At 37.8% G+C, this 23,189-nt stretch overlaps 2 protein-coding genes across 3 annotated transcripts; both read right to left on the bottom strand.

Moving 5' to 3' along the window:
- Positions 1 to 5,015: 5,015 nt before the first annotated feature.
- LOC131316728 (tropinone reductase homolog At5g06060-like) lies at positions 5,016 to 7,984 on the bottom strand. The gene is made up of 5 exons (XM_058346160.1): positions 7,657 to 7,984; positions 7,350 to 7,557; positions 6,364 to 6,580; positions 6,154 to 6,260; positions 5,016 to 5,332 (listed from the first exon to the last, which is right to left on the bottom strand). The coding sequence occupies exons 1-5, from the start codon at positions 7,941 to 7,943 to the stop codon at positions 5,144 to 5,146; spliced, it is 1,008 nt and encodes a 335-aa protein (XP_058202143.1). The 5' UTR covers positions 7,944 to 7,984; the 3' UTR covers positions 5,016 to 5,143.
- Positions 7,985 to 16,762: 8,778 nt separating this feature from the next.
- Positions 16,763 to 21,454, bottom strand: LOC131316713 (ricin B-like lectin EULS3). 2 transcript variants are annotated; one of them, XM_058346153.1, is made up of 5 exons: positions 21,186 to 21,454; positions 18,566 to 19,182; positions 18,317 to 18,439; positions 17,213 to 17,441; positions 16,763 to 17,105 (listed from the first exon to the last, which is right to left on the bottom strand). In XM_058346153.1, coding segments are annotated over exons 2-5 (939 nt in total). In that variant the 5' UTR covers positions 19,151 to 19,182; positions 21,186 to 21,454; the 3' UTR covers positions 16,763 to 17,103. The 2 variants fall into 2 exon arrangements, with proteins under 2 accessions (XP_058202136.1, XP_058202132.1); XM_058346149.1 differs by having other exon boundaries at positions 16,763 to 17,441; positions 21,186 to 21,446.
- Positions 21,455 to 23,189: the final 1,735 nt, after the last annotated feature.

Here is a 23,189-nt window from a genome sequence, read left to right as displayed (position 1 = left end):
TTTTTTTTAATATGAATTCTTATAAAAAAATCAGTTCAGTAGAATATAGAAAAGGGCTTCAATTTGTGAATTCGCAGGACTAAAAGTTGAATGAATTAATCAAACCCTTACGAATATCTGATTGAGATAAATTCTTACACAGAATATTAAAAATTATTTTAGACAATTGAAACAACTCCATTCATTTGTGTTAGATCCCAAGATGAGTCCTACACAGTCATATGTATATAATTGTATACCAACTTGTGTACCCGTAGTTTTTCCAGCAAGTCTACAGTCTCATGCATCCAAAGTACACACCCAAAGTACACAAATATCTAAATAAATGTGTGAGATGACACACACCGGTGATGTATGTGTGAGACCCACACATTTATGTGATTGTTTGTGCATTTAGGGTGTATTTTGAAAAAAATTATTCATTGTCCCAGGAGCGTAGACAACTAGTGCCCCAATGGTTTCCTCCATCACACATCGTCATGGACAGATAGAGCCCACATACACTTGTGTGATGGAGGTAGCCTTTGGGCACCACCTATTCATGTCCTAGGACATTGAATAATTTAGGGTGTTTTGGTCTGGTTCTAGAGTTCTTTTGATAATTGATTTTTACATTTTTTTTTGTTCATAACCACACTCTATTTGTTGTCCCTATTTGTTGTCCTTTTGTGATTTGAATTTACAAATTCAACTTTTTATTTGGGTAATTTTTCCCGCTTAGAAGGGTAACATAGTAAATTCATGTCAAACGAGGACAAAAAGAGGGTGCATGGTTAAAAAAATAAAAAAATAATGTGTAAAGCACTACTCTTTTTCTTTATCTTTTTTTTTTTTTTTAGTTCTTTTGAATTTGAAAAAGTAAAAGGGACAGGTGTGTGAATAGTGGAAGAAGAGATTGTTGTGTGGGGACTGGGGGGTTGGGACGAGAGATTTGAATAGAAGAGATATCCCTTGGGGGTTGGGTTGTGGCCCAATCAGAGGGGAATACGTAGAGGGTGCGATGGTGATGTGTGGGCCAAAAGGTGTCTGCGTCTAGAAATAAAATGAGAGAGAGATCGATCAATTGAGAATTAGGTGATGGAGTAGTTTCGTTCTCATTCCTTCTTTGGCACTTGCCATTAATCTGGCGATCCGTCATAGGTAGCCGCCCGATACGCCTTCCACCTGGTTAATTTCCTTATTTTTTAGTAGTACTCCTTTGTTTTCATTGCAAAAGGATAACAAAAATTAAACGGGCTAATTAAGGATACAACGCACAAAAGTCACCCGAGACTCTACAAGTACTTGAAACAAACTTGCTCGTGGTATTCAAACACCTCACAAGAAAATTCTCTCTTAAAAATAGTGCAGGAATTTAATTCGAAAACCTCGAAAAAAGGAAAACAAAGAAAAAAGGGAAAAAATGATGCTAGAAGTTATGAGAAGGTATTGGCTCGACTCTAACAAATGTCTAAACTTGATTCAGTCTAGTCTTTCAAAAATCAGGAAAATGATCATTTGTAAGGCAATTGTGCTTATAGGCTAGGGAAGTTGTCAAAGCAAAAAAGCATAAGTTAGTACTCTATCAATTTTGGAATGGTTGTGAAAAGGATACACTATGTTGAATTAGAAATTTCTTGGGTTCAATCGATTGGGAATAGTTAAGTTGGCCACCCTTGTCCTTGGAAATAGTTACGGAATTTTTTCTTTCTTTAAAGGGAGATTATTTTTTCAGTTATTAATTTCTTTAACGGGTTATCGGTTGGGGTTATTATTGTATATTGTATACTTATGTTCCGTTTGATGTAATTTGTATTTTAGTATTCTTATATATTTTGTAATAAAAATAAAATTTCCTGAACTATGATCATTTTTAAGGTAAAAATAGTTTAACCTTTGAGAATTTTTTTTTCGTATTTCACCTCTTTATGCCATGAGTCATAACATAAAGCGGTGAAATACGAGGAAACTGTTTATTAGCATATGACTTATATCGAGTTTTCGAAACTTCCAGGTTTGATCATTGCAAAGGTAAAAATATTCAAAACTGTTAGTGGAAACTTGTCTGTGCTGATCACATTTTCTATTTGAAAAGACTCCGTTTTCGAATCAAAAATTCTAACAGCAGGGACAATCCGCAGGGACAACGCGTTTGGCCCCATTTTGGATTCCGAAAAAATCTAGAAATATATCCATAAATTTTTGAATATTATTTTATGGGGCCCTATAAAAAATCAGTTCCAGCGGATATCAGTAAGTATTACTTTTGGATAAGTAGGGGCGAAACTGGGGGAGCATCATATCATGCGTGTTGGGTCCATTTGAGTCGTCCGTTCTCGGCAATAGACGGTTTAGATTTTATCTCGGCCGTCAGCTGAAATCTATTCGATCGAGATATCTGAACAGTCCATTACCGAATACGGACGACCCAAATGAGCCTAACACGCATGCTCCGTGGATGAACCGTGGGTTCCCATTTACTCCCTCCGTCCCAGTTTATTTGTCCAATTTTGACATACGTGCCTTTTAAAAAATTATCTATATCTCACAATCTATAATGTTTTACATAATTTCGAAAACATCATATTTTAGATCTCATTGGAATCTATTAAACAAGATCCATATTGCGTATAAAAAATATTATAAATTGAAACATATAGACAATTTTGTAAAAAATTCTAAATAGTAAAAATAGACAAATAAATCGGGACGGAAGGAGTACCTTTTTTTTGCGTGGAAAATCTGAAGAAGTTGTTGATTCCTACCGATGTCATGTGACAATAATTACTGGACGACGTGTACGCTTTTAGGTAAAACGTAACCGAGCGTGAGGTTTTCAAACAGAAGCAGGCAGGCGAGCAATTGTTTTCTCTTCTGCATGAAAGTGACACCAGGTCGCAGAAGTAGTGCCACGTGCCATGCAAACCAGGGTTTGTTTTTGACCACGACATCTGGTACTATTCTGGTTAAGTCATTCTCTTTTTTTTTTTCTTTTTTGGTGGGGGGGGGGGGGGGGGGGGGGGGTGGTTTGACAGGGGAATGGTTCTGCACCTAAAAAAAAACAAGGAAGGGGGGCAGCACATGCATCATGCCGAGTGGGATCCACTCCGTATTAATCGAAAACGTTCACTTTGTAAAGCTTGTCACATAAAATAAATGTGCAAAAAGTAAAAACTCTGCGGGCGCAGGAGCGCAAATTATGTGACTCTCAGTAGGGGACGTTACGTTAAGGGTGTTTTTTTTGGATATTGGAACCTTTTCTTCTGGATGTCTGCACGATCCGTGGAGTGTGAAGTGCGGAGGGGTGGGGTACGTGGTAGTTGGACGCCGCTCGATACTGAACACGCGTTGCGTTGGGATCCAGCCCTCTCCTTGAAGGAAGAAAGTTAGGCAAAAAGAAAGGCTAGTATACTGTAGTTTTGCATGCTACTGTAGTACGTTTTGTTGGGAAATGAAGCTTCTTTTTTTTCATTGAGAGTAGCAGTAGCAGTAGTAGTACGTGTACCATTTGCACCACATGGAACATTTTCCGGACATCCAGCAATTCATGTCTACTTAGCTACTGTATGTTTGTCTACTCCTCTTGGCCGGAATTGCTACAAAATACGAGTACTATTATCAGAGTAGTTTCCAAAAACAGATGTATTAAAAACCGTTTGATACGCATTCCACGCTATGTCCGTAGAATCCGTTTGTTCAAGGAATGTTGTTGTCTTCACACTAATATTCACCACCTAGCTATGTGAGAAACGTATGCCATTAGAAACTCTGCTATCTGTTATTGTAGGTCTCATTTTCAAGTGCTGCAAATTTTATTCAACCCGGCCCCATCAACCTCATTTTCAAACCATTATGTGGTGGGTGAAAAATAACATCCTCAGTTTGATCTGTTTAATGTAGCTTTCTGACTTTTGGTGCATAACTCCTGAATGTTTAGTAGATTCTAATTGTAGTGATTGGGCTACAGAAAATGTTTTATCTTTCCTCCAAAAATTAATGTGGGACCTTTGAAGGCCCAAGACAAAAATTACAAGGCCCATTATAGCAAAAGCCCAAAAGCCACATTTTATTCTGAAACAAATAGACTCCCCAACCTCCCAAGACTAGTAGGCAAAAATTGCAACCTCTTGAAATTCTGAAAAACCATCACCATCTTCTATTCAAACATTTTCAGCTTTACTTGCGTAGGTGTGGACAAGAATTGCACAGATTGATTCACATGGTCCACTCTGGGTCTCACAAAAACGATCCGACATTTTCGGCTATACTTAGGTAGGTGTAGACATGAATTGCACATATTGCTTCATAGGGTCCACTCTGGGTCTCACAAAAACGATCCGAGCTGTTTATTAAATTTAAAATATATTTTTTCGAGTAACCCCACCAAAAATCAACTCAATTAGATATAACTCGTCCTAGAAAGAGGTAGTTTGTCCAGCCACCCCTCTTGGAAGAGTCAACTTCCTCAACTAGTACTTTCATATAATTACGGGAACTTCAATGAAAAAACACTCCCCTCGCTAGAAGAGCGTAGAGGAGCCTTTCTTGAAGAAGGTGCACACGAATCATAGTAAATCGCATTTTTTGGAGTCACATTGAGGAAAGCACATCAAATGTTTTCGAAGATGTAGCACATGGATAAGTAGGAATAGTTTAGCCAGGGCCTCGAGGCAGACGGCTTATTAGGACAACTCATCGCATGGCCAAGCACTTCGCATTTCTCGCACACTACGGGCTTCCGAGTGTGTGAAAAAGGACTGCGGTATTCCTTCAGGCTTCAATCTAAACACAAACTCTAGCAAAGGTCAACCGGCTAAGCGAAAGATCATTAGCAATACAGGATGAAGAAAATGTAATTAAACAATGCCGCCTTACTTTTTTTTTCACGTACAGGCAATTGAGAAAACCAACCGTAGTCATCTTGCTGCCTTTCCCAGTCATGTTTTTGAGAGGGGATGCCGTATCTGGTCATACCCTCCATCAACATGATATCTAACATTGAGCAAAAATCACCTCACAAACAAAGACACAAAGAGTTGATCAAAGTAATTCCCCTTATCCACGATCACATGCTAATCTAAATTATGCTAAATGAATCTGAAATCACAAAATCAAGTTAAAGTTGTACTCAAATTATAGCCGCAAAGCATCTGAGACAAAACCTTTAATCATGCCTTGGGTAGAAACCATTTATAGACATCCCACCATCAACACAAATTATCTGGCCAGTAATGTAAGATGATGCAGGTAAGCAAAGGAAAGCAACCAGGGATGAGACCTCAGTCGGATCTCCAAGACGCCCAAGCGGAGTCCGTGAATATACCTCTTCCAAATATTCTTTGTTGCTGAGCACCTGGTGACGGGAAAATACAACATAACAGAAGAGATTATTCCAAAAGAAATTACATTTCATCACTAAGCATAGAGTGGAAAAGAATTTAGTTGTGTACTCTCCAAGCATCAGAAACAGCATCAATTTTTGGTATCTCAAATTCAGCTAAGTTATTTGAAATATGATACATAATTCCTGGTAAGGTTCTATTACTTGAATGACCAGTTGGATATTTATAAGCTTGGTTTTTATGAATCAGGAAGGAATATGGTGTCCCTCTTTTTATAACCAAAACATAGATGATGACCTCAAAATGTAATAGTCATATGAAGAACAGCCAAAAGAGAAAGTGATATGCATTGCTAATCAGAGCAGAGTTTGAAGAACTGAAAGACTCATATTTAAAGTGCAACCTTTTAAATATGAGGGAAAGCGTGAGTCGGACACCTGACAGATGGGTAAAGCTACAGGAGCTGCATCTAACATATCTACTTGAATCTAGTCCGACTCGGACCAACAAGTGTGCGTAACTACCCGAGTTTACTAAATAACTACACACATGACATGACTTCCATTTCATGCATACAAGCTCCCTGATTTTCTTTCAAATTTCTTTCGGGTATGCAAAATGCTTTCTATTTTATTAGGAAATACCATTTTACCCTACAAAGTTTAAGTATTTAACAACTACTCTAAAAAGCTACCCTTGTTTGGTATCCTTAGAAATGTGAATTAGATGAATCTGACACTCGGATTCACACGCACACCAAAGTCCATGCAACATGGACTTGGAGGAGCTAAAACAAAGGAAGAATAACAAAGGAAGGTGAAAAGAAAATTACTTGTTCCACCATAGAGGTTCTGATGTACCAAGGTGCAACAGCATTACTCCTGATATTATCTTCTGCCCACTCACATGCCAAATTCTTTGTAAGTTGATTGATTGCACCTGCATATGAAGACTAACTAAGAAGACTACTTTCTCTATGATAAGTCTTCAAGCATGCTGTAAAAATCTTGCAGTGGAAGACCAGATCAAATAAGTGAATTACCTTTAGTTGCTCCATGTACAGACATAGACTTCAGCGACACAAAACCAGATACAGAGGAGGTGAAAACAACACTTCCAGCCCCTGATGCTTTTAAAAGAGGATATGCGAGTTGGCTCATATGAAAAACAGATTCAAAATTCGTTGCAAAGAGTTTAGCAAATTCTTCGGACGTGAACTCTACCATCGGTTTCCTTATATTGGTTCCAACATTATTAATCTGCATATTTGCAACCACAAATTACGAAAAAAAATACGACACAATGCAGATCCCAGAAGCAAAAACATACACATGATGGTGCAAACTTGGAAAGGTGATATCTCAAGCAATTGATTGTTATGACATCTGCAAAAACCAACACTTCAAAAAATGATTTTGTGAATTTCAGCAGAGAGTTGTAGCTTCTATTGGGGAAGATAATAAGAATCCCCATCAAGCAACTGGAACCCAAATTTGTTTTATCATCATTCAGGTCCCAACCCCCACAGAAGGAATGCTGCCGTAATATTAATATCAACCATAAAGCCTTCAATTACTCGTGTACAAAATTCTCAACATCCACATTACTTTAAACTAATTGCCACCTCATCCTTCTTTAACTCTGAAATCAATCTCTTGTCACTAGATCAATTACCAGCATCTAATTACCATCAATAATGTTAGCACAATATTAGGGAAAATTATCCTACCACAGTTTGTAGACTAGGTTTTTATTCATGTTTCCTAGTTAGCCTGGGTTTTTAGTTTCTTCATTCTTGATCACTTAGTTTTGTAGCCTCGTAAAGGCATGCTAGGACTATGTTTTGCGATATGAGTGAAAGCTAGATTCTTGGCTTATCTATGTTTCTAGCATAGTATCTGAACTTCTAACAAGTTCATTAACCAGATAATACACAAACAACGCAACTGCATTTTCACGAGACAGAGAAAAAACAACAATGCCTAATTGGAATATGAAGGGAAAAAAAAACAAAATAAATAGACCTACGAGAATGTTGAGATTCCCATTGAACACAGACGAGACAGTGTCCACAAGCTCCTCACGCTGGTCTCGAAACGACACATCGCAGACCGAACCCGAAACCCTAAACCCCTCCTCTTCCCAACCTCGCAGGCACTTATCCAGCTCCGTTCCGTTCCGAGCACACGTGTGCACCGTGGCTCCGAGTCCAGCCAATTCCGCCACAACCGCACGCCTACACAACGTAAAACCCATATTCCAATTTCAAAATTACGGCTCCAAATAGTATTCATAATACATAAGCATACACGTGTAGAGAGAGAATGGGGTGGACCCGATTCCGCGAGTGCCGCCGGTGACGAGAGCCGTGGCTCCGTCGAGGGACCATCTGTTAATACTGGATGGGTTTGGATTGGGCACGGTTTTTATGCTACAAAGGGTGGGTGAGAATCGAAGTGAGGTGGATTTGAGCGACTGAAATCCATGGGCATTTTTCAGAGGGAGACCTAGTGGTGAGCGTGGAGAAAAAGGTCCCAGTCCAACGAGGGATCGAGACTCGGACATCAGGACGAAGTTTAAACAGTGCTTGCCATAATTTGGCCACGAAACGGGAGTGTCCATATATGATGCAACAAAAAATTTCTTGTGTGTGTATGGTATCGGGTATTCAAAAGCAATAAAGCTATGAGTATTTGTGAATTTACCTATATAATAAGATATGGCTGGTTATATATCTAAAAGACATCCAACGGTTTAAAATTATATCTTACTCCCTCTGTTCCCTTTTAAGCGTCATGCTTCGTAACTCCAACTTATTAAAAAGACATTATCATTATACCTTTCACATCAATTTTTTCATCTATTTTCCCTACTTATTCATCATCATTACACTTTTATCCACTAACTTTTCAAAATGGAATCTACTTTTAGTGACAAAATAGACAATGCACTAACTTTTACCCACTACTTTACAAAATAGACACTTATTAAGGGACAGCCCAAAATAGAATATTGGACTCTAAATAAGGGACGGAGGGAGTACATAAATCTACTTCTCTACACTTTCCATTCTACAATGGCAGGCCTGTAAATACTTAATATTTTCTGAGCAATTTCCAGTCACAAATACCCCGTGTATGCCTCATTCTCTCCCAGTCTCTCTCTGCCGCCTTCCCTTTGTCTCTCTCTCTCTGTCGCCTCCCCCTTCCGCCACCGCCACCGCCACCGCCATCGCCCCTCTTCCGCCACATCACGCAATCAAGACCTTAGTTTAATGCATCCAAGGTGTCTGTAAAAATACTTCATGCAAATGGAATTGAGACAGGAGATTGAAATTGCTCTGTCATAGTTCAAGTGAACAATAGATAACCTCCTTTTTTTCCTAGAGATTTATTTGCTCTCTCATGAGAATGAGTGCTTTGGTGTATGCATGCGTCCATTTAACCTCCCTTTTTCCCTATCTTTTCGTCGTTTGATGGGAAAAACAGAAAAAATTAGGCTGTGAAGTGGGGCATTTCAAATAGACCAAAGCACGGTTTGAATCATTACCACTTCCCTGTGAGCCTTTTACTGCTCATATCCAATCAGTTTAAGGAATTATGTTGTGAGGAGATTTATTTATGTCCAATGTCCATCATCTTTTTCCCTCACAAGAGTTATGTCCAACTTTTTCTGTCTCTTCCCTTAAAAGATTATATCGAGTTATTTTCCTCCCATTTTCCTCTATTATGTAGTTCCCACACACAAAATCTGTTTGGTGTTTTTTTATTTATGATTACTTTCCGATCAACAGATGTGTATTTTTTTACAAACGACAAAGGTACAGTTGTACTCACTCCTTTACCCAATTGATTTGATTTGGATGTACTTCTTGGAATCACAGGTTTTCGAAGTTGGACTTATTGAAGAAAGCTTCAAGCTAGAGGTGATTGTATTACTAAGATTTTTGAGACTACTTGCTAAGTGTATAATCACATGTATTCAATTTTCAACCATACAAAGAATGGTTGATTTATGGCATAATGACATTTGAGATTTATTTGCACATCATAGTGTTTCTGGTAGACCTGTATAGTTAGTTTTGGACTAAGATACATGAATTGGAGGTGACTGAGCATATGTCAAGTTTTTTTTTTATACTCATGGTCGATGTGGGTTGTTGTATCATTTGCTATGCCCTATAGGTATGTTTTTAGATACAACTGGTGAGTGAACCTACTAATCCTCTTCGGAGTTGCTGAGTTTCAACCTTTTGCTAAATTTCCTCCGCCAATCACTGCCTCCCTCTATTGCTCAATCAGAGACAGACGGTGGCGGCAAATAATGTGTGAGTAGTTCAAAATCCAAAATCCCTAAACTGGATTTTAGTAGTTCATGTATTTTTTTTAAAAAATTAGTCTAGAGTCCACTATAGAGAACTTGTAACCCAATTAGTCCACCTCTAATGTTTGTAACCCTCCTAGTCTACTAATATAGTTTAGTAAGGTCTTAAGTCCACTTCTTTTTAAAAAGAAATTAAATCAAGACAAAAATGTCATCCTATATAAGCTACTCCCTCCGTCCATTTTTAAGTGTCCTGCTTCGTAATTTCAACTTATTAAAAAGACATCATCATTATACCTTTCACACCAACTTTTTCCTCTATTTTCCCTACTTACCCATCATCATTATACTTTTACTCACTTACTTTTTAAAATGGAATCTACTTTTAGGGACAAAATAGACAATTCACCAACTTTTACCCATTAACTTTACAAAATGGACACTTATTAAGGGACAACCCAAAATGGAATACCGGACTATAAATAAGGGACGGAGGGAGTATCATATAGAGAGAAATCCTAGATCAAAAATAAATCTGGAGCCCCCCCCCCCCCCTCTCTCTCTCTCTCGTTGCCGGCATGGAGTCTTTTAAATTGAATGTTCGTTCTGTAGCAAGAGAAGTGGCTCTGAGGAACTCCTCCTGGGCGTGGAGCCTCGCGAGCGATCGCGATCTCCCCAATCCATCGTCTCGATTTGCTGCATCCACGTCTTGGGATTTCACGAGGGATCCATATTCAGATGCTTCCTTTCAGGGTAAAGAAGTTTTTTGAGAAACACCATTAAGATTATCAAGCCTAAGCTCCTCCATGTTAGAAGGGTTTTTGGTTTTGTTTTCTTTGTTTTCAGCCCATCTAATACAAAAGCATGTTCAGGTTAAAAGATTTGGGGTTTGCATCAGCCTTTTTAAGGCAGGGTGTGGAGCAGCGGTGGAGGTGGTTCTTGGGCGTCATAGCGGTGGTGCTTCGGCAGTGAGGATTTGTAGCGGTCTAAAGTGGCGGTGCGACAGCGGCGATGTAGGCATTTGTGGGCAAATGGGGCTTTACGGCAGCGGCAATTTAAGGAGTTTGAGGGCAGCAACAGTTACGGGGTTTTGAGTGGTCGGATTTGGATGTTTTTGAATAAATACATAAGGTTATATGTGTGCTTTTCTTAGGGTTAGAGATCTGAAGTTTTTTGAATAAATATATAAGGTTATATTTGGGCGTCATCAATCACTTATTGATTTGGTCCGCGCAACGGCCTCTCCGACTTGCTTTTGATATATTTAGAGTTTCTTGAATAAATATATAAGGTTATATGTGTGTTTTTTCTAGGACTAGACATATAAGGTTGAAACATGTTGTGTTTTTTGAAAAAATATATAAGGTTATATGTGTGTTTTTGTTATTTAATGTCATTTTTTTAAAACATTCTTAGTTAGAGAGAGATATAATAATATATAACGTTATATTGTTATATATACTAAAATTCTATATTAGAAATATTCTATATACCTTTGTACCGTGTAACGTTATATATAAGCTAATATATGGATATATTCATATATTATCAGAAGCAAGTTGAAGAGGCCGTTGCGCGGACCAATTCAATAAGTGATAGATAACGGAACATATAACGTTATATATTTTGTATGGACTAGCATATAACGTTAAAGACTAAAAATAAGAAAAACCAAAAAGAAATGTTGCTGTTAGAAAATTTTTGCCACGTATAATTTTGTATGTTATGAAATTTTTATTACTCATATAACGTTAAAAAATCAATACAAGAAAAAAAGAAAAAAAAAGAAAAATTTGTCACATATATAACGTTAAATGTTAAGTGTAGCGGTTCAATAAAAGAAATCGAGAAAAATGAAAAAATACGTTTTTTGTTACACATATAACGTTATATGTGACGTGATGACAGTGGTGACGGCGGCGGCGGAGGCGGGTTGATTGCAACAAAAACGAAAAAAAATGGAAAAAATATATTTTCGTGTTAGCCAAACAAGGCCCTTGTTTCCTAGGTGGGATATTTTTGTCATTAATATTATTAGTGGACTTAGTAGGTTATGAAACTTAGAAGTGGACTAGATGGGTTTGGAAAGTGCTATAGTGGACTTATGAAAAATTCTCCCTATTTTTTTTGGTTTGCCATGTAAAATGTGTGAGTATTGGGTTCCTCAAAAACCCAAAAATGGGGGAATTCTTTGTTTGATGTTTAACTTAGTGTTAAACATAATTTTTAGTTTCTGAAATTGACAGTCACCGCTTAGTATAGTTTTGCCAAACTCCTCGTTGTTTGCTTGAATTTTTATACAATTTGATAACCTACCGTAGACGAAGATGCGCAATAATGGATGTCAGCGATTCTTCCCAAATCGACGGGTCCGACAGCATGGATTTTGAAAGCTGGGACGAGGGTTCGAGTTGGGGTTTGTGTTGAAGTCCAATTGAAGAGTTTTGCATCTGAAGGTATGGGTGATGAAGTTCTGAAGGTGTGGGTGTTGAAGTTCTTTCACCGAGGAAAATTACAAGGAGTTTCTTACTAAGTTTCGAGGTGTCTCAAATCCCTTCTTTACTTTACCATCGCTGATCGTCACAGAGAGGTATATCTTTTGTATCTACATTTGCATTGGTGTATTCCTGAATTCAAGAAATTAGTGTGGTCGGGTGCGAGATGAGCCATACTTGGATGTTGTATTTTGTAGATGGTTTATTTGGTTGGTTGTTGAATTGATTAGTTTATTTTGTGATGGTGAACCTTAAATAGATGATTTAACTGATTAGTTGTTGATTTTCTTGGACCCACTCTCTGTAACATGGGGTGTCAATTCCATTCGTTTCTGGAATCAACTTAAAACTGTTGGATTTTTTCACTATTATTGATGCACTCATCACTCATGGATATAAAGAATTGGTGTTTGCTTTTCCTCTTTTCTCCTTACTTTCATTTTTGGGTGTTTTCTCTGATTGCCCCCCTCTGCGCCAACTACCAAGACTCAGTAAAAATTCTCTCAAGCCTACATGTGGTTCATACCTGATATGTAAGCTCCTCTTTTTAACCTTCATAGTTCAATCCCGTACAGGTTCAAATATTGCTTGTAGCCTTGCACTATGAATCCCGCTTTATTTTTTTTATTTCACTTGCACGTTGCATTTGATCTAAGCTCACAAAACAAACTTATGAATACAATATTCAGGCCTTGAGCCTCTTTTTGATGTTACTGTCGCTTTTTCACATTTTAGGTTTTGGGTACTACTTACATTGATGTGACAGGGACATTGGGGATACCAGCTATATGGAGCTGCAGTACGACTACAAGTTGAATGCTATAGTCAAGTGAGTTAATTTTTGCTTTAAGATTTAGACAATTTTTAGCACATTGGTATTCTCTAAATGTAAATTGTTCTTCAACTGTTGCCCTTTTTTTTTGTTCTTAAAGTGATATCATTTGTGGGGATGTTGAGTTGGTATTTGTTTACAATACCTATAATTAATCACCAATTGGTGTTCTTATATTGTGCTGGAACTTCATTTTTAAAACTTCATTATCACTGTTTAGAATGAAAAGATTAATGGGGCATTGGACCATATACTGACACCAATGCGGGCGGGGCACTAGAGCTGCATACCTTTTAAAAACAATTGCTTCTGCTTTCCTTTTGTTTCCTGTTACTAGGAGCATGACTGTAGCTGTGTACTTTAGAATTTTATATTGCATTCAAGGTGTTTGTAAGATTGCCCATACGAGAAGTTTGATTTCCAGTGAGAGTTTATCACGATCCTTCTTGGTTTTGATGCCTATAGCTAGGCTTACCCCAATTAGTTGAGGCACATATCCAATAGTTAAAAACCAATTTCTTACATAATTTGTAGTTTTGTACTACTTTTAGCTACAACCATGATATGGAAGGTTATAAGATCTTTGATGGATGTCTAAGACCAAATATAATTCGTTTTTAGTTCACAGTTGCTTCGCCCATATGTTCTGATCATAACTCCTCCAAGATGTGTTCAAGTCTTTTTTTCATTCACAGTTATTTTGCCCATATGTTCAGATCATAACTCTTCGAGATTAATCTGATTGTGGGTGTGTTGTTAATTATGGCTTGCAGGCTTCTTCAGAGGTAACAACCGTGGAGAAAAGAAGGTGGACTCTCAATGACTTTGGCAAGGGAAAAGAGGGTCAGTGATCTTGACAACTTTTATTTTATGTGTTAGATATGCAAAGTTTCAAAGTTGGACCTTTTTCTCATTTGAGTATATGTTGCTTTGTCATGTATCGGTTGGTACATGTTGCTTATCTCCTGAAATTAATTTTCCCGAAAAAAATTGTTTGCTAGCTCCTTAGAAATCCTAACGAAAAATTGTGATATTTGAACTCTCTTAAATAATAAGGTGTTCAACGTGACTGTGCAATTGTATTTGTGTTAATTTTCAGCTGATGGGCAAATTAATCTATTTCATTCTGGACAGAGCAATCACTAAGGTGCTTTCCAAGAGCCAAGGGGTTGCTAGGGAGTCATATTGGGTGAATGTAGGAAAGCGACAACAATATCATATTGTCGGTTTTGAGGTATTTATTTCGATCTCTCAGGCGATGGGAACGGTTTTTTTCTTGATGTTCATATCTTAGGTGGCGGGACCATTTTTTTTTTGTTCATGTTTGAGGTAGTGGGACCATTTTTTTACTTTGTTGTTGTTAGTCTTTGTCTGGCCCATTTGTAATTTTGGATAATTGCAAACTCGCTATTATGTCACATTGTGGCTTTAAGCACGGGGAATTCCAACGAATATGTTTTGTTTTGTTTTGTTTTTTTGGTTTTTTTTTTTTTTGCGTAGTTGGGTTTGTTGGATAAGGGTTGATATATTGCACGTGAGTCTAATGTCTATTTGTGTGTGCAATCGTTTGAGCCATGACTTTAGGCACGGGCATGAACCTAATTTAAGAAAACAAATCTTCCAGTATTTATCAGATTCGTTGGTGGGGGTGGTCAATAGTTTTGTAATTCATTTTAGTTGTATTTAAAATGCGTTGCACATTCACTAGTCTATATAATAAGATAGGACTGGTTTTGAATCCAAAAGACAACCAACGATCTAGAATTATACCCTACATAAATCTACACCGTCCATTCTACAATGGCAGGCCCATAAATACTTAACCTTTTCTAAGCAATTTCCAGTCACACAAATACTCTGTGTACGCCTCCCTCTCTCTGTCGCCTCCCCCCTCCGCCACCGCCTCCTCCTCCGCCACATCACGCAATCAGAGACCTTAGTTTAATGCATCCAAGATGTCTGTAAAAATGCCTCATGCAAATGGAATTGAAACGGGAGATTGAAATTGCTCTGTCATAGTTTAAGTGAACAATAGATAACCTCCCATTTTTCCTAGAGATTTATTTGCTCTGTCATGAGAATGAGTGCTCTGGTGTATGCATGTGTCCATTTAACCTCTCTTCTTCCCTATCTTTTCGTCGTTTGAAGGGAGAAACAGAAAAAATCAGGCTGTGAAGTGGGGCATTCCAAATAGACCAAAGCACGGTTTGAATCATTACCACTTCCCTGTGAGCCTTTTACTGCTCATATCCAATCAGTTTAAGGAATTATGTTGAAAGGAGATTTATTTATGTCCAATGTCCATCATCTTTTTCCCTCACAAGAGTTATGTCCAACTTTTTCTGTCTCTCCTCTTAAAAGATTATATCGAGTTATTTTCCCCCCATTTTCCTCTATTATGTAGTTCCCACACACGAAATCTATGTGGTGTTTTTTTATTGATGATTACTTTCCGATCAAAAGATGTGTTTTTTTTGCAAACGACAGAGGTACAGTTGTACTCACTCCTCTACCCACCTTCTTTTGAGTGTCCGTCCTTCGGAGTACTTGCTAGTTGTTTGATTAAACTCATTTGTTTTTTCATGTCAAAAAAAAAACTCATTTGTTTTTTGGGAAAGTCTTCAATACACACCCCTTTAAGGTGTGTACCATATGCACCTATTGTGTGGTTCATATTGTGCCACCTCATAAAAAATTACTTGTAGGACCGGTTATTCATAACATTTTATTTCGCATCGTAACTTTTATACTAAAAATTCGTAACTTTTCATCAATATGATTCGTAACTTTTTAGCAATAGATTCATAACATTTTGGGAATCATAACATTTTAGTGTATTTCAATGAGGGTGCATATGATACACACCCAAATAAGGAGTGTGTATTGTAGCACTTCCCTTGTTTTTTATATAGTGCTTTATAGGGGTGAAATAAAAACCAAACCAGCCAAAAATAGAACTGGTTTGTTTGGTTTTGTATCTCAAACAGTTCGGTTCAGTTTTTAGTTTAAGAAAAAATATTTCCCGTTTCAGTTTATTGTTAAGACATCTCAGTTCAGACCGAACTGAACCGTTTGAGTTATACTATTCACTGCCTTTAACCCATTATATACATTACTATTCCGTCAACGTTGTTACAGCGTCAGTGCCTTATGTGCCTTACCGGCGTCCAAACAAAAATATCAGTAAGAAAAAACGAAAAAGGTGCCTCAGTGAACAACTAACCCTAAATCTATTTAAGATTCAACGCAGCGCTGCACCTCTGGCTCTAGGCTCTCCCTCTCAGCATCTCACCAATCTACACCGACTCCGAGTCTCCATCAATCTCCCTGTCAGCCCATCACCGATCCTCACTGACGGCTGTAATGCAAAAGAGAAAGCCTTCATCCACGTTCAATGAAGACCCCAACAGCATTTAGCTACGGGATATATCCTGCTCCGTGCATCATACCACACTTATAGATTCATCAAATAACTACCAGAAGTAGAAACTCACAACACTAACAAATCTAAGAGATCAGGGAAGTGCATCTCTAATGCCAGGCATGATTTTATACAGGTCGTATATGAAACCGCAAGGTATGGTCATCCAAATCCTATGGAGAGGAGGTAAATCATGATGGAGAAAACTGATGTACAATCACAAAAAACAGAGAGCTGCAAACATGGCAAGGTAGGCTTTGGAAAGAAAAAAAGCATGAGCAAAGCATAGGAGAGGAGATGAGCACAATTACATCGCATCAGCAACAAATTGACATAAAAGATGTAAATAGTAAAATTAGGCCTACAGAAATTTCCACAACTTAATATTATACATTCAATGATGGCAATCGAAATATGTTTCCAACTCCACTTTACTTAAATTTATCTTTTGGCAGTTGGGAAAGCCAAGAGAGAGCACACAACAAACCATCACCCAACAGAGAGCACACAACAAACCATCGCCCAAGAGAGAGCACACAACAAACCAAAACCAAGTACCTAATAACGGTAGCAGAAGAATCATCACCAACAAAGATTTCCAAACAGCATAGATAGAAACACACAAACTACTCATGAAGAGTACACTAGCATATTCTATGAAGTCTTCCATATAGATTGCAACTGAGCTTCCATACTTGGAACTCCACAACATCCTGCAAAAAGGACATCCAGAAAGAGATCAAATAGCAAAAGACAAATGAGAGGCTCCCTGAACGGCAGATATAATCCACGAATGAGGAAAAGAGGTTCAATGACTTACAGTAGGGAATGATCTTCCACCGCTGATTGTCTCCTTTCTTCCATTCCCAAAGAACAACAGTAGTGCCTTCGCGAACGCCTCCATGGTTTTTATCACCATTAAGAGCATCAACATTGAGGCGAATGTTATTAACCATTCTCACAGTTCTATAACTGTCACCCAAGTCCTTGCTCTCCGTCCACAATACCGACTCATCGAGAACATCTGGATTATAAGGTATCAGCTGCACCTGCACAGTAATATTTATAGCCGCATGACCATTACCAAATGTGAAAGCATATAGCCAGAAATGGTTGCCCAGGAGATATTTAAACAAGGAACAAAGGTGGCAAATCCTATACATAACATGGAGTCCTTCCAAACCCTATCTATTTTATTTCTCCAGATGCCTCAAAGCATTAAGGATCAAAAGCATGCCCTGCTTTTCCACATTTTATAGTTCACTTGTTTTGGACTAGCAAATTTAGTGAATTGCTCCTCATGTATAGCATAAATAACAATTCTGGCTTGAAAAGAGGTATTAACATTCGTATTTGTGCTCATACATTCTAGTAGGCATGGGAAAGGCAATAACAATGTATCCTGTAGCAATTACCAAAGGAAAGCCTGAGGTGATGGGCTACCTCCCTCTGTACCCAAAACTTTTGAATGGACCATTCAAAGACTTTTTAATCAAATACTCTAGATCAAAAGTGATACCAACTGCGTCGTATGACCCCAGGACCCCAACATTAGGATGCACTTTTAATTGGTAATCGGAAAAGTTTTAATTAGTTTGTCGATTAATTAGAAGTAGATGATGGATGATAGCTGTAGGTGTTAGTTGTTGATCTGGAGCCATTAACGGCCATTATCAAACAAAAAAGTTAAATACGGACATAGGACTCATAATGGGGTCGCAATTAACAGATTACAGACTTACAATAGGACGCAACCAAATAATGGTTTTATATATATATATATATATATATATATATATATATATATATATATATATATATATAAACCAAAAAAATCAAATTCTTTTGATCAAAATAAGAAAAAGTTCACACTATTACAGGATAGAAAATGGATACGCAGTAGGTAAGTAAAGCATGAACATACAGGGTGAGTAGCGCCAATAGAGTGCTTCATGGCCTGACCAGTGGCCTTATTCACTAGAGCAAAGCTGGGAAAGCCCTCTTCGTCCTTGACTTTTGTGCTGTACTTCTCATCCTTGATCCAGTGCTGCGATACAATAATACCCGAACACATTACAGATGGAGCAATTAATCCGTAATAACTACTAAGAAACAAAAGCAAATTTGAGAGTTCAGTAATGAGATGATGAAAGAAAAAGAAAGAAAAACATACTTGGAAGGGATCGGAGGGGTTGGAAGGGGCAAGAATGACCTTTCCGTCACGGACAGTGAGAGAATAATTAGCCTCGGCCTTGGTGAAGACCCTAACAGTAGGCTTACCAGCGGCAGAGCCCTGTTGATGTTCATGGTGGTGAAGGAACGATGGGAGATGAGGGCGATAGGAGTGATGCCCTTCCGATTCGACACGTTCATGATGGACCACCGTAGTATACTCAGTCCGATCTGCAGGTTGTTGGGAAGGGTAACCGTGACCCGATGACGAATAATTGAAGTTCTGGGATGGTGGTGGTTGAGAATGAAAATCTGAGATCGGGGGGGCATCATACGATCCTCCGCCTCCACTTCCACTGTGATACGCAGGATGATGGGGGTTTACTTGCGGTGGTGGTGGTGGATCATAGTCTCCGTAATATGAAGGCGGCGGAGGAGGTGGAGGTCCATCATCTCTGAAGCTAGGAGGAGGTGGAGGTCCATCATCTCTGAAGCTAGGAGGAGGCGCTGGTGGTGGGTATTCTTCTCCATCCCTGGGATTGTGATGTTCATGATGATGATGATGCCCGAACGGATATCCTTCCATTTTCAATGTCCAAGCTCAGCTATTGTCAAGCCCTGGATTTTCAACATAAATAACAATACCATTTTAAATAAAAATCCTCACAATAGTACATACACTGCGAGAAATCAAGCCTTTTGCGAGGAAATATATTTCTCGCTAACTGCAAAATTCTCCTCACAAAAAGACTTTTGCAACAAAATTTCATTCGTCGTCCATCCCTCACAAATGGGTAGTCTCCAATTCTTTTTAGCGACCAAATATTTTTTCCTCGCCAAAGGGTTATTTTTTGCAAGGAAATTTTGGTCGTTGCTATTGAATGAACCATTTTGCGAGGAATATCATTGGACACTGATGTAAAACAAATTAGTCGCTATAAGTATCCTGTTCCTTGCCAAATATAAATGTTTGGCGACCAATCATTTCCTCGCAAAAAGGGTGCATTCAATAGCAACAACCCGAATTTCCTCGCAAAATTTAAATGCTTAGCAACGAAAAAATTCCTCGCAAAATGGCCCCTCAATAGCAACAACACATGTTTCCTCACCCAATATATATGTTTGGTGAGGAAATAAAATTTTATCCCAAAACAAGAAATACATTTTGCAAAGAAACTCATCATCGCAAATAAAAAATCGTTTTCTTATCACAAATAACTCTTTAGCGACAAAAAAAAAAACCCTTGGTAATTGTTCTTTTTTTGCTTCTTGTCATACAATGATATGCTATATTATTCCAATAACACAATCCATCAAACTCAAAAGTAATTGCAGGAAAATTGAAACAATTTCCAAATGTCAAAACATGGCGCCTCAATTTCCAAAACATAATATCAAGTATCTAAACAAAAACCACGATGAAGTACTATATTATGTACTGTTAAGTACCAAAAGCCTCCTTCCAATATCCTCCACAATGAAGTACTATATCATGTTGTTAAGTACCAGAAGTCCTTTAAACAAAAAGCAACAATGAAGTACCAATTATGTAATGTACTGTTGAGTACCAAAAACTAATTGCATCCTTCAAGTAGAATCCGAAATGAAAAACCTAACCCATAATTTTCCTTACCTCACATATCAATCCCTCACCCAGGGTTACATAGAAACTATGCTTTAAGACCTGAAAGAGCTAAACAGATTAGAAACAATAGACGGGGGCTTAATCTACTATGAAGTGGTCACCGAGCAACAACAGCAATTTGTATTTGTATTGGTCACCTATCAGATCACACACTGCAACAAGCAAGATCTTACAAAACCCAAGTCCTAAAACTAAAACTTAGAGTATAGGATAGGAGTGTAGAGGAGAGGAGTGGCTTGCGAAATTGGAAGACTTCATACAATACTAACAAAGGTCATATAAGTTATATAACACGTAGGTCTGGATCCATCAAATACCAAAAAAACATAAAAGGTCTGGATCCATCAGGATTCAGGACCATCACCTACAATACAAAGTTACAAACAAGAGATACACACTACAAAGTTTCAGGCTATTGAGAGCATATAGCGAAGGAAAATTCATCTTCCTGTGTTGTCAACTTAGGGTATTTTTCCATTAACGTACTTCTTATACGCACACAAAAATCATGAAATCTAGGGTCATACAACAGAGGTTAATGGTAAATTGCAAATCACAGAATGGTTGCAGAAAATAAATAAACCAAATCGATAGCTGAATTTCAGGAAAAGTAATTGCTAAAAGCTATCAGTAACAGAAACAATACAAACGAAGCACAAAGAGTCTTGGAGATCCCCACCCAATTTCACCCAAGTATGAATACTCAGGGTTAAGCATCTGGAGACCCTTGTTTCTCGTTTTGTTTTTTGGAGTTCGTCAAAAAGATCAAGGGTGAGACCGTGAGAGAACCCACAAAGGCGCAACCCACAACCAGATCTAGATCGAGATCAATGTAGAGTTCTTTGTTTTTGTTTTTGAAGGAAAATCAAAATAGTGATGGACCGGATGGTGAAGCTCTGTGGCTGTGACTGTGAGAGAGAGAGAGAGAGAGAGAGAGAGAGAGAGAGAGAGAGAGAGAGAGAGAGGAGAGACGTACCAGTGGTACCACTGTGGGTGTGGGTCGATCGTCGGCGAGAGGAGGAGTGGACTGCCGTGTGGATCGATCGTCGGCGGGAGGAGGAGTGGACGTCGGCGTGGGCGGAGTGCGGGAGTGGGCGGCGTCGCTGCCTCCCTGGTGTGGACTGTGGAGAGTGGAATCAAAGAAGAGCAGAATGAGTGGCCAGAGTTTTTGCAGGACTAATATTCCCCTTTTGGCCCAATTCCGCCACTAATTGGAAATTTTCGGGCAAATGACAACGAAAATTATTCCTCACTGAATGATTTTCTTTTGTAAATATTAATTTTTTTTTATAATAGTGCTACATATATAACAATTGAAATACAACATCAAACATAATTTCTTGCATAAATTTTTTTAGCGATCGACCCCGTTAATTTTATTTTTTTATTGATGAAATCAGTCACATAAATTTTGGCTTAATCGAGTTTAGTAAGCCACTTCATCGATCGGGATACAAATTCATTGATAAAACAATACGTTTTGTTATGATCAAACGACGTCCAACGATATGTGATTAACTTCATGCTGGTACAAAAATAATCTAATTCATATTATGTAAAAGATAGACAGTTTGTATTATGGCAAAAAAAGACCACAATGTGGGCTCGAGTGATGCACCATAAAGACTTTAATGCCTCCGAACGCATTAATGTCTTCCGATCATATGATTGACAATATCTGATGATCTCAAATTTTAGTAGAAATGATGTGATCAGTAAAAGGTGAAATCCTAACGGTTTAGATCGACTATTATAAAAATAGACTTAGACAATGATCTTTATAATCTATACGTTAAACTTTCTTAATAGTAAACAAAATCTTGTGCAGTAGTTGAATATACAGTAGCCACGCGACCGTGACATAATAATGACAATCAAGATCGTTGATTTTGTTGGGCTTATTGATTAAGCAATCATGTAAAATTTTGGCTCAATCGAGTTGAGAAAGCCCCTTCATTGGGACGCAATTGATAGTAAACTAAGTCTTGTGCAATTGTTGATGTACAATAACCACATGGTCGCGACATAATTATGACGATCGAGATCGTTGATGTTGTTGTGCGTGTTGATTAAATCATTCATGTAAATTTTTTGCTCGATTAGGTATTAAAAGTCCCTTCATTGGGATGCAAATTTATTTTTAAAAATGATATTTCTCATTCGATCAAGTGTCTAACGAATACACGATTAATTGTAATGAATGATCTGATTAATCCGTATTTTGCAAAACCTTGACAAATTATTTACAATGTATATTATTATGATAAATTTCAAAATTTTTTTTTGTAAAACTAAGATATAATACTCCCTCCGTCCCAAAATGGATGACAATTTTTGAAACTCGTGTCATTTTTCATCGCTTATATCTTTCAATCTATAATATTTTTCATGAGTTTGAAAATTTTGTATAATAGAACTATCAAACAAGATCCATATTGCATATATTTTGAGATCCATATTGAAAGATATAAGTAATTGAAATTGACACAGATATCAAACATTGACATCCAATTTGGAACGGAGGGAGTAACATTTATTTCAAAAAACGGCAACAATGGTATAAAACTACCAAGGGTCATGCTTAAAGAATACTCATATTTTTTTGTTGAACTTTTTTTGCGACCATCACATTTTCTTGTAAAATGTTTTTACTGTACTATCAAACAAAGTATAGACTTTTGCGACCAATGCTTCATTCCTCGCAAATAACCACTATTTTTGCAAGAATACAAAATGGTTACAACTTTAGCATCAAAATAAGTTTGACACAAAAAAACTCCACAACCTTTCGGCGACAATTTTTTTTATTTCCTCGCAAATTTATTTTTCCCGCCTACATACAAAAACCCTGCGACGTTTTGGGCGGCAATGATTAGCGAGGAATTGTGAAAATTTGTCGCAAATACTCTTTAGCGACAAGGAAATAGTGAGAAAAATTCGTCTTCCACGCAATAAAACACTACTATTGTCCCATTAGCGA

The sequence above is a fragment of the Rhododendron vialii genome, chromosome 1a, assembly GCF_030253575.1.
Source record: "Rhododendron vialii isolate Sample 1 chromosome 1a, ASM3025357v1".
Lineage (NCBI taxonomy): Eukaryota > Viridiplantae > Streptophyta > Magnoliopsida > Ericales > Ericaceae > Rhododendron > Rhododendron vialii.
This window is presented reverse-complemented; position numbering and strand designations above follow the sequence as displayed.

Bases quoted from the DNA above. Each gene is read 5' to 3' on its own strand.
- LOC131316728 (XM_058346160.1), bottom strand. From the start codon at position 7,943: ATGGACACTCCCGTTTCGTGGCCAAATTATGGCAAGCACTGTTTAAAC. The intron at 7,558-7,656 runs GTCCACCCCATT...TACGTTGTGTAG, and splicing joins GGCGGCACTCGCGGAATCGG to GCGTGCGGTTGTGGCGGAAT. The intron at 6,261-6,363 runs GTAATTCACTTA...CTTCATATGCAG, and splicing joins TGTACATGGAGCAACTAAAG to GTGCAATCAATCAACTTACA.
- LOC131316713 (XM_058346149.1), bottom strand. From the start codon at position 19,150: ATGGAAGGATATCCGTTCGGGCATCATCATCATCATGAACATCACAAT. The intron at 18,440-18,565 runs GTATGTTTTTCT...ATTGTATCGCAG, and splicing joins ACCCCTCCGATCCCTTCCAA to CACTGGATCAAGGATGAGAA. The intron at 17,442-18,316 runs GTATGTTCATGC...ATTACTGTGCAG, and splicing joins CTATTGGCGCTACTCACCCT to GTGCAGCTGATACCTTATAA.